The following is a 12,113-nucleotide window of genomic DNA, read 5'->3' on the forward strand; positions in this document are numbered from 1 at the left end:
TATGACTGTGCATCTCCAGTAGGAGACAGCCCCAAAACAAAAAGAACAGCAAAGAAATCTCAAACTATATTCAGTTATCCTACCACACTGTTAGTAATCATACTGTTAGCAATCATACTAGTATTTTTATTTTGGACACACAAACACATTAATGCCACGAAGAAGAAAGATTTATATACTGTGTAGAAAAAAATTATGAATAGGCAGCCCGGTGGCTCAGCAGTTTAGCGCCACCTTTAGCCCAGGGCCTGATCGTGGAGTCCCAGGATCGAGTCCACATTGGGCTCCCTGCATGGAGCCTGCTTCTCTCTCTGCCTGTTTCTCTGTCTCTCTCTCTGTGAGTCTCTCATGAATAAATAAAATCTTTAAAAAAAAAGTTATGAATATAAAATCAAGTAAGTAAAAGCCCTATAATCCTAAATTCAATTTTGGAAATATCAATACAAACTTATGGCAAAGAATTTTGTAAAGAACAGATAAGACTGACAAAACCCAAATCCAGTGGTTACACTGCTTTTCTGCTTCCCGATCTGATGCAGCAGGAAAACACAGCAGCACCTAAAAAGGATTCCCGTTACACTGCACAAAACTCTGAATCTGACCAAGCCTCTAGACTTAACCTGCCGCTTAGAGGAAGTACTGGGAATAGAGGAACATTTTAAACCACACGATGGGGATGTGATCAGCTAGATCCCAAAGGTGGGGAGTCCTACAGGCTACTGACCTAGTTTCCTAGACCAGTGGAGTAAAGGGGAGGATGAACAATTATAAATTAAAAGAGATTTAAAAGGCACATCAACCAAATGCACTGTGTGGACCTTATGTGAATTCTGATTTAAAGAGACCACCCACAAAAAAAAAAAAAAAAAAAAAAAAAAACAGATTTCTGAGAAAACTGGAGAAATTTGAACGATGACTAAAGATTAAAATGATATTAAGAATTTATTGATAATTTTTATACAATGGGATTGCTATTATGTTTCTTTTTTAAAGTGTCTGTATTTCTCAGAGGGTAATAATAATAATAATAATACTAAGGCATTTACGGTTAAAATGATATGGTATCTGGGAAATGCTTTTATCTGGGTTGGATTATCTCAAGATAAATGAAAACAGACTGGTCAAATGTTAATGATGGTCGAAGCTGGCTGAAGAGTACATGGACATTCATTTTAATATTCTCTCTACTGCTGTGTGTTTGAAAATTTCCATAATAAAAAGTTTAAAAAAAGAAATATCTCATGATAATAAGAATGAGTGCTGTCTATCTGCCTTCGTGATTGGAGGAACTGCGCACAAACAGATCTTTTGTTCTTGACTCGCTTAACTCTGAGAAGCTGTTCTCAGAATTATGAATATCAGCTAAAATAAGACTAAGGAGAATTTGCTGCACAGATCTTAAGGTCACAGTTTTTCACACCTGGTTGTTTGGATCCGTAAGGTACCTCACCACAATCGGTGTGAGATATTCAGAAAGCACCACTGGAAAATTTGATCTGTTTTCTTGTAAAAAAACAGCAATAGGAGGAATCTGTTCCATCAGTTCATTCCGCACTGTGGGCTCTGCAGCAATAAAAAATCAGAAAAGAATTATATAAGAATAAGCCAAGCATCTTATAGAGTGTATAGTGAGAGTTTCTAGCTTTTCTTACTAAAATACTTCATCAAGAAAATTAGACAAATGCAGTTTAAAAATCATTTCCCATTTAGAGTATTTATGCTACAGACAGGCTTAAAAAGCTAATAAGCTATCCGGCAATATAAAAACATAAAAGGAAGAGAGAATGACAACTCTATTATAACAAGCCATATATAAATCGAGGAGGGAGCAAGAAGTCTGCATGCTGGGCCAGCGTCCAAAAGCCATTACAACTAATGGCATATATGCCAGACCTATGGGTTGTGCTTATTTAAATTCCAGCCAGAATGTATACATTATAAATAATTCTTTCATAAATGCACTCCCCCACAATCCACGCATCCCAATTATTTCTAAGGCAAAGCATTAAACAAAAGAGCGGCTCTAGCTCCAATATACCACATTAAATTTAACACAAATATATAATTGCTTCAGCACTGTAAATGGTGACTCATTTACAAAGAGAATCCATTTAAGGACTCAAAACATTCACTTGGGCCTTTTTAAAAGCATTGTGTCATATTCATATGAATATTTTAAATGAATACAGGAGCTATGTGGAAGGCTTATTTTTCTATTTTCGGTTAAAATGATCAAAATCTAAAGCAAGCATAAGACTCCTGAAACTTTCTGAAGCTGTTCACCAATCATTACAAATGGGGGGTGGGTGGGGGCGGGGGGTGCCAGGCAGCTGTCAGTACTGGTAGCCCCAACACCTGCTCGTCTCACTCCTCTTTCCTGGGGGTGTGGGGTGCGGGGGAGCACAGGAGGGACACCATGTCTCCTGCACTGTGGTATGCTTCCTCCCAGGACAGCAATCATGGAGAGGTAGAAAGAGAAAGGAAAATCAAGATTAGCCTACAAAGATCACAGGTGAGGCAAACTAATGACTGGGCTTGTTCTAATCCAAAAGACTTCTTTTGATTTGATATTTCTTAGCAACCAACAGTCTGGCAAAACTCATGAACTACAAAGGCCTTAACTGCCGGGGCAGCTAGCATTCATGGCCATTAGTCATTCTAATTTTCTAAAAATAAGGATAATTTGATGCCAAATAAGACACCCATTCTTCACGACAAAACCCATTCATGCTTAGACATTGCTTAAAAATGTATTGATTAATACACAGTTTTTCTTTTTAATGCACTATCATTGGTTATACACAATTTCTTGGAAATACACAAAAAATAAAAGTATACAATCCTTGTACAAACCTGCGTCTTCTGACAACCTGACCACGATCTCCATTACCGTTAAGAGGTCCTCCTCATTGTTACTGAAGTCCCGGAGGATATCGAGCAGCCCTCTGGCAATAATCTGACTGTAGGGACGAGAAATGATCCATACGGTTACATGGGCAACTCTGACTGCCGGTGTGCTAATTATAGGCGTTGTGTTAAGAGCAGGTAATAAACCAAGGAATAAAGGAAAGCCCATGACCTCTATCCAGAGGGAGGACAGACCATCAAGGAACATCCAAAGATGGTCCGTACAATGTGGGTCACCATCCTTTAGGAACCAGAACCATACCCTCCAGTCTGGTGGTCACTGGAGGTTGACACTGTTCACTTGGCACTCGACAAAAACCTTTTTGTCCTTTTTCTGATTGATTCTTCAGGCATAGATAGACTTAGAAGAGAGGCCCCATGGCAGTGGGTGGGAATTAAGTGACCAATAAATGCAGAAGGAAAAGATCCAAAGAGTGGCCTCAATCTCGAGTGGCCTCTACCTACCAGGTGTCAGCAGAATCCCCCCTGGCTCTCCTCTATCCCGTGATGGGACAACTAAAAATGTCTCTAGACATTGCCACAGGTCTACCAGGGACAAAATCAGCTCTGACTGAGAACCATCTCATTAGAAGATTAAAGGTATAAAGGAACCCTCTGTACTAGCTTTGGAATTCTTCCATAAATCTAAAACTGCTTCAGGCACCTGGATGACACAGTTGCTTAGGCGTCTGCCTTCAGCTCTGGTCATGATCTCAGGGATGGAGTTCTGCATTGCTTCTGCCTCTGGACCTCCCCCCACTTGTACTCTCTCTCTCTCGCTCTGTCTCTCTCAAATAAATAAATAAAATCCTTAAAAAAAAATCTAAAACTGCTTCCAATGAAGTTTAAAGACAAAACAAAACACAAAGACTAAATAAATAAATACATACATACATACATACAAAGTCACGAAGAGGTACTACTACATCCACTAGAAGAACTAAAGTTATGGGGTGTCTGGGTGACTCAGTAGGTGGAGCATGCGACTCTTGATCTCAGGGTCATGAGTTTGAGCCCCACGTTGGGCATGGAGCCTCATTAAAATAAAACTGAGAAAAAGAAAAAAATAACTAAAATGATAATAATAATACCTATGCTGGCAAAGATATGGGACAACAGGAACCCACAGACATTATTGGTTGGAATGCAAAATAGCACCGTAATTTAGAAAACAACTGGCAGTTTCTCAGAAAGCTAAATATACATTCAACCCAGCAATTCCCTCTTAGGTATTTACCTAAATGAAATGAAAACTTATGTTCACACACAGACTTGTACACAAATGTTCATATTAGCATGATTCACAATAGCCACAAAATGTAGAAAAAACATCTCTGGATTCTTCAACTGGGGAACATATACACAAGACACCAACTATCCACACATGGAGTACAACTTGGCACTCAAAAGGAACCCCAGAGGTAACAACAGGCTGAATTTCAAATGTATTTTACTAAGAAAAAAGAAGCCAGAGAGAAAGCACAACATACCATATGATTCCATTTACATGAAATTCTAGAAAAAGGAAAACTTTAGCCTTCAGAAACAAATTGATGGTTGTTCCATCCACAGCGAGGAGGGAGCAAGAGACTGATGCAAAGGGATGAGCAAGGTAACAAGGGAATGACAGAAATGTTAAAATGTTGACTAGGCCGAGGTTTGCATGACTATGTACATTTATCCAAACTCAGCTCACTGGATGCTTTAGATGGGTGTATTTTACCACGTGAAAAATATGCCTCAGTAAAGCTGTTTTAAACAAAGACATTAACAAGGAGAAAAATCAGTGCGATCAGCAGTAGCTTACTTGTGGCCTGGAGGCCTTGGGGCACAGAAGAGGGACAGGCACTCCTGAAAGGCTTCTTGGAACAAATGGAAGCCTGCCTGCCTCTGCCTGTTCCTCTGAGCCCCTGACAACCCAAGGACAACACGCATCAGGATTAGCTGAAGTCAAAAACCCACCTTGACTTGCTGGAAAAGACTAGAAATGTGAATTCAAAGAGGTAGTCTTTTGGCCCAGCACACTACAGGAAGAAATCCATCAACTCAAGCCTGTCCACGGAGAGACTTATACCACCCCTGGGATGAAAGGTCAAGATCTGGCAGCTAGGACGTTTGGGAAAGTCGAAAACAGACACTATAAAGTCCCTGATTACATTTCACTGGACCACATTCAGGTTGGCCTCCTCTGGGAAATCAAGCAACTAAGATCCCCAATCTGCTTCTAGGGCCATAGAATGGATAGACAGATCTGCATCCAGCCCCAAGTGGTCACAAGGGACCTGCCCTCTTAAGGAAAGTGAGGAGAGGGGTAAGAGAGGGCCGCTGAAGCAGGGAGGGACGAATCCACCACAGTGAATACAGAATGGGAGAGAGCTAAAGACTCAAACAAATCTATGCTTTGGCACCAACACTCTGGAAAACCTGGCTGCTTTATGGAATGACCTGAAGAGGTCATAGGGAGAAGCAGAGTCCAGAAGCATCAGCCTCAATACTTCTCCGTGTCAACTATGCTAATGAGAAGAAGAGAGAACTGCTGTGCATGACTGAGAAAAGTGTTAGAAAGGTTAAACGAGCTCATGCACAGGAAGCTCACAGCCTAGTCCTTGGCCCATGGTAAGCCCCATAGCATGACAGCCATCAGTACTACAATATAAGCAAAGAACTGCAATTAAATGTCTACTGAAGAGGGAGGTTTAAATAAATGATGTTATACCTATATAACAGCGTTCTATATGGAAGCACTTGTAAAGGTACCTATAGATATGCACTCACTTAGAAAGATGCCCATGAAAATTCACGTAAATGAGAAAACGAGGTGAAGCATTTTATATGCAGTGTGAGCCTATTTCTTAATATGAATTGAATTTATGTACATATGTGCAATACATATACTCATATATACATACACTCATTTAGGGAAAAGTCTGAAAGCATATACTACCCTAGACTGTAGTAGGGGAAGAAGGGAAACTCTCATTATTTTAACTTCTGTAATTACTAAATGTTTCAAGTACGTGTCATTTTTGTGAATTTTTTAAAGTATGAGGAGGATGGTTCAATTTTACACGGCAATGTTTCCTGGAAATCTTACCATGGAAATGACCCCTTATGTCTTTGTCCCTTCCTTCCCTCACCCATCTCATGCAGTCACTATCATGAATTTGGCCCAAAAGATGAGCCAGTTCCAGAGCCTACCCTGAAGGGCACAGTTTAGACCCAGATGCAGGCAAGAAAACTGAAGATGATGGACAGTGACAAGAACCTTAAGAAAGAGAAGAACGTAGAGGAGCTGAGTGTGATGACGAGCAAGAAGCAGGCAGAAGGATATCAGACCCAGATGCGGGAACATTCAGACAAGGGCTTTAAAATAAGTGTGATTAATATGCTGAAGGTCTTTTGGAGGAGTTGGGCATGCTAAGGAATATAGGAACGCTCTGTACTTTCTGCTCAATTTTTCTTGAAATCCAAAATCGCTCTCAAAATTAAAGTTTATTAATTAAATTTAAAAAATGAAAGTGAAATAAAGACTGTTTCAGACAAAAATGGTGAGAATTCACTGATAGTAGTCTTGTGCTATCAAGAATTGTTAAAGGAAGTCCTCAAAGCAAAAGGATGCTGGGTGAAAATGGGCATTTTGCAAAAAGAAATAAAAAGCACAAAAAAGGTATAAATGATGGTAAATATAAAAAATATTTTTGTTGGGGATCCCTGGGTGGCTCAGCGGTTTGGCGCCTGCCTTTGGCCCAGGGCGCGATACTGGAGTCCCGGGATTGAGTCCCGCGTCGGGCTCCCAGCATGGAGCCTGCTTCTCCCTCCTCCTGTGTCTCTGCCTCTTTCTCTCTCTCATTCTATGTCTATCATGAATGAATGAATGAATGAATGAATGAATGAATGAATGAATAAATAAATAAATATCTTTTAAAAATATATATATATTTTTTGTCATTTTAATCACTTTAAAAGATAGTTGCAAATCTTCAGGAAATAAAGTAACAAGGTATCGTGGGATGTATAACATGTGTGGAAGCAAAATGCAGAAAAACAACAGCACAAAAGATGGGGAGGCGGCCACAGAAGCCCTCTGAAGTGTGTTCTGTACTCCTGGCACGTTCTCACATTGTACCTTGCAGTGTATGCAGAGTGGTAGCATTTTATTTCAACATATATTGTAATAAGTTAGAGGAATATATTATAATCCCTAGAATAACCAATAACAATTTTTTAAAAGAGGCATAACTAATAAGCCATAGCGAGGATACAGTGGAATCAAAAAACAAAAAGTCCATAGGACAAAAAAAGTGATTCTCTTATTTCAAATAATGAAATAATGAATAATATGAATAATAATGAAATTAATATAGCAAGAAGAGTTGAGTCAATAGAAAACAAATGGCAAGATGGCATATGTAAACCAAACCATATCAATAATCACTTCAAATGTACATGATCTAAGGGCACCTAGGTGGCTCAGTGGCTGAGCATCTGCCTTTGTCTCTGGTTGTGATCCCAGGGTCCTGGGAACAAATCCTGCATTAGGCTCCCCACAGGAAGCCTGCTTCTCCCTCTTCCTATGTCTCTGCCTCTCTTTGTGTGTCTCATGAATAAATACCATATTTAAATATATATATATATATATATATACACAATATACATGATCTAAATGTTGAAATTAAAAGAAGCGGTTGTTACACTGGGTAAAAAAGCAAGACCCAACTATATGTCTTCTATAATAACCACACTTTAAACACCAGACATGGATAGGTTAAAAATAAAAGTATACAGAAATATAACATACAGATAGCAATCAAAAGAAAGTTAAGTATATATATTAAATTCAGACAGTAAGCTTCAGAGAAAGGAATAATACTAGGGACAAAGGATACTACACAAACACAGACAGATCAACTTATTCGAGAAAACAGAACACTACTAAATGTGTATGTACCCAAGAAGAGAGCTTCAAAATATACAAACTGTTAGATTTGAACAATAGAAAAATCCAAAATTGTAAGTGAGATTCCAAGATTCTTCTCTCAGTAACAGACAGAGCAAGTAGATAGAAAATAAGAAAACAGAAGACCTGAACAATGTTCTCAGCCAATTTGTCCTGACATTTATAAGATACACTATCCAAAAACCCTGGGATGCACATTCCTTTCAAGTGTACACGGAATCTTCACCACCATAAAATAATTCCAAAAAATTTAAAAGACGAGAAATAATACAAAGTATGTTCTCTGACCACAGAAGACTTAAACTCAGAATAAAATAACAGAAAGATACCTGGAAAAAGCCTCGAATATTTGGAATTTAAACAACGTACTTCTAAATAACTCATTGGTCAAAGAAGAAATCACTATAGACATTAAAAATACTTTACACTGAAAGGTAATAAAAATATGAATACCAGAACGTGAGGATGCGCCTAATATAACACTGAAGTACTTACAGCACTTAACAGCAATCTTACAATTTAAAATGCAAATATTATTTTAAAAAGACCAAAAAAATAGTTAAACATATCTTACAAGAAGAAAAAGAACAGCAACTAAATACCTCCCCAAAAAAGAAAATAATACGAATTAGAGCAGAAATTACTGAACTAGAAAATAAACACACAATAGAGAATATCATAGCCAAAACTTGATTCTTCAACAGAACTAATATACTTAATAGTCCTCTGGTAAGAATTATCCAGGGGGAAACAAAAGAAAAGGCACCAATTACCAATAACAGAATGGAAAATGGGGCCATACTACAGATTTCACAGACAATAAAAAGAAAATTGCTATTTCCCAACACATAATGAGATAACAGATCTAAACAATGATTATTTGTGATCACTAAAGTCATGAGAAGAAAGGCTGGTGGGGAATTTTATAATGAAAGAATCTAACACCTGCGCCCACTGCTCAATATGAACATCTCCAAAAGTGGGACACCCAGACATTGTTTCCCAATGTTTTGTAATGAGAAGTATACAAAACAACACATGAAGTATTGTTGCAAAAAAAAAAAAAAAATTGAAGCAGAATCTAATCAAGTCTCCAAATGTAATTTTTGGTTTATAGAAAATACAAAGGACAAAAGATTATGTTAAATTATGCCATGAGAATAATGACCACTGAATCCAGAATGTGGAAAATTCTACAAGACTAATGACCCCTTCAACAAACAGATGATGTAGAGAGAAGATGAGAGGGAGAATCAATTAGAGATTAAAAGAGATTTAAGACCAAAAGGAAAAAAAACTGTAAACAAACAAACAAAAAGACTTAAGAGACCTATCTACCTAATGAAATGTGTGGACCTTATTTGGATCATGATTCGAACAAATCAACCATAAAAAGGCATTTTTGAGGGAAAATTTAACATAGACTGGTCAACTGGAAGGCATTATTGTCAACTGGGTTGAGTGTGATAATGATACTACAGTTAGAATTAAAGTCTCTAGCTGGATAAATGATATGATGCCTTGGATTTCCTTTAAAACACACCAGCAAAAAAAGCACAAAACTTTTACAGAGAAAACGACCAAATGTTATTGGGACATTAAAGAAAACCTACATAAATATAAAGATATACCATGTTTATGGATTGGAAGTCTAAATATTGTAAAGAGGGCAATACTCTCCAAACTGACCTATTCATTCAGTGCAAACCCAAGCAAAATTCTAATAGGTGTTTTATTAGCATCTGATAAACTGATGTTGAAATTTATATGAAAATGCAAAGGACCAAGAATAATAAATCATATCAAAGAAAAACAAAGTGGCAAGTCTTGCTTAAACAAGTATCAAGACCCACTAAAATCTACAGTCATCAAGACAGTATGGTATTGGCCAAGGGGGAGACAAACAGACTACTGAAAGAGACAGTCCAGACAAAGGCTATTAAAGACTGGATTAGAACAGAGGTGGTACCCCAGAGCAACGAGGAAAAAATGTATTTTTGATAAGTGGTTCTGTGACAATAGAGAAAATGAAACTGGATCCCTCCTTCATACAATGAACAAAAATTACTTTCAGATGGATCGAAGACCTAAATGTGAAAGGAAAAAAAAGAGCTTTTAAAGCAATATAAAACAGTATGTTTATGATCTTTTGGTGGAGGAAGACATTTTAAAGAAGCTTCAAAATGCACTAAGGATAAAAGTCAATGTTGATAAATTTACATCAAAATGAACAGCTTCTGGTCACCAAAAGAACACTGTAAAGAGAGCTGAAACAAGCACAGGATGAAGGAAGATGTTTGCCATACATAACTGACCAAGGTTTGAAATCTAGAATATACAAAGAGTTCTTATAAGTCAATAATAAAAAGAGAAACAATCCATCTTCCCTTTACCCACCAAAGAAAGTTTTTTTTTTCAAAGAAAGATTTTAAACAGGCACTTCACAAAAAAGAAATACAGATGTCCAGCAAACATATAAGAAGGTGTTCAAATTCAAAAATAAATAAAATGGAAATTAAAATCACAAAATGATATCATTATACGCTAGCACATGACCAGATTGGCTAATATCTTACAATCTGACGATACCAATCAGCAGATAAAATGTAGGGCAAAAGTGGGAGTGCAACTGATGCAATCACTTGGGAAACTGGCACTACCGCCTAAAGTAGAAGACAAGTATGTCTCATCACACAAGAATTCTTGCCTGGTTATAACCCTGCAGAGATGTGTACTGATATGCACCCATATACATATACTAGATTGTTCATAGTACAATTTTCTTAAGAGTGAGAGAACTTGAACTACTCCAACAGACAAAGCGTCAGTATCTTCAAACAACAGAACACTGCTACAAAATGAACAAACTCAAACCTACATGCAAAGCCACAAAGTATGTCCTATAGGATTTCACATATTTCAAGTTCAACAACAACAAAATTAACTTAATTCTATTTGGAAGTAGATATTTAGGTGCTAAGACCAGAAACAAAATTAAGGATGTAATGAACATAAATATCCGAAGGTGATCACCACGAGGCAGGGAGGCAGTGGTGGACAGTAAGGCGGGGAGGGCATAGGTCCAGAAGACCTCAGTACTGACCATGTGGACATGTGCTTCATAAAAACTCCTTACACTTGACATCCTATTATCTGTATGGGGTATGTTTTATAATAACAGAAGTTTTAAAGAAAGTTGAAAAAAGAAAGTAAAGGAAAAAAGGCATTTATAATCTCAGCAGATATAAAAGAAGCATTATACAAAATTCAGACCTCACTGAGGATTTTTAAAAACTCTGAGTGAATTTATTCTATACAATAAATCAGCTGTACTCTTAAAAACTGTCAAGAGTATCATGAGAGGCAAAGAAAGGCTGAGAAACTGTCAGACATTAAATGAGCCTACAGAAACATGACAACGATCAAATGTAGTCCATGATGCTGGGTTGGATTCTAGATCTAAAAACAAACCAAATAGACAAAAGCCTTGAATTAAAGGATCCTCTTAGGGCCACTGGACAATTTGATTAAAACCTAGATATTAGGGCAGCCTGGGTAGCTCAGCGGTTTAGCACCACCTTCAGCCTAGGACGTGATCCTGGAGACCCAGGATCGAGTCCCATGTCAGGCTCCCTGAATGGAGCCTACTTCTCCCTCTGCCTATGTCTCTGCCTCTCTCCCTCTCTCTCTGTGTGTCTCTCTCATGAATAAATAAAATCCTTAAAAAAACAAAAAAAAACAAAAAACCTAGATATTAGAGGGGCACCTGGGCAGCTCAGTCGGTTAAGCATCTGACTCTTGGGTTTCAGCTCAGTCATGATCTCAGGGTCCTGGGATGAAGCCCTGTGTTGAGCTCTGTGCTCAGTGCAGGGTCTGTTTGGGATTCTCTTCCTCTCCCTCTGTCCCTCCCCCTGCTTATGTGCTTGCTCTCTCAAATGCAATAACTAAATAAAATCTTTTTAAAAATCTAGATATTTGATAACAGTATTATATCAAAATTAAGTTTCCTGACTCCAATCACTGTATGTGATTCTATAAGTAAATGGCAAATGTCCTTGTTAGAAATATGCGACAGCAGTCACCACAGAGAGAGCAACACGATGGCTACAATTAACCTCCAACGGCTCAGAAAACAATGTGAAAATAAAGAGAGTGAATGTTAACTCGAATATGGTAAAATGTTCACAACTGATGAATCTGAGTAAAAAATAGACAGGAATTCCTTCTACTATTCCTGAAACTTTTAAGT

The 12,113-nt window shown here is 37.8% G+C and overlaps 1 protein-coding gene across 7 annotated transcripts in view; it reads right to left on the minus strand.

The window, feature by feature from the left end:
* LOC144298597 (serine/threonine-protein phosphatase 4 regulatory subunit 1-like) overlaps positions 1–12,113 on the minus strand; it is an 82,132-nt gene that overhangs the window by 39,210 nt on the left and 30,809 nt on the right. For 6 of the 7 annotated variants that reach the window (XM_077873716.1, XM_077873720.1, XM_077873718.1 and 3 more), the window contains 2 exons: positions 2,854–2,960; positions 1,421–1,563 (listed from right to left, as the gene is read on the minus strand). In XM_077873716.1, coding sequence (XP_077729842.1) covers positions 1,421–1,563; positions 2,854–2,960 — 250 coding nt within the window. Of the gene's footprint in view, positions 1–1,420; positions 1,564–2,853; positions 2,961–12,113 lie in introns of those variants that run through there. The other variant, XM_077873722.1, reaches the window with a different exon arrangement.

The sequence above is a fragment of the Canis aureus genome, chromosome 26 (genome assembly GCF_053574225.1).
Source record: "Canis aureus isolate CA01 chromosome 26, VMU_Caureus_v.1.0, whole genome shotgun sequence".
NCBI classification, from domain to species: Eukaryota; Metazoa; Chordata; class Mammalia; order Carnivora; family Canidae; genus Canis; species Canis aureus.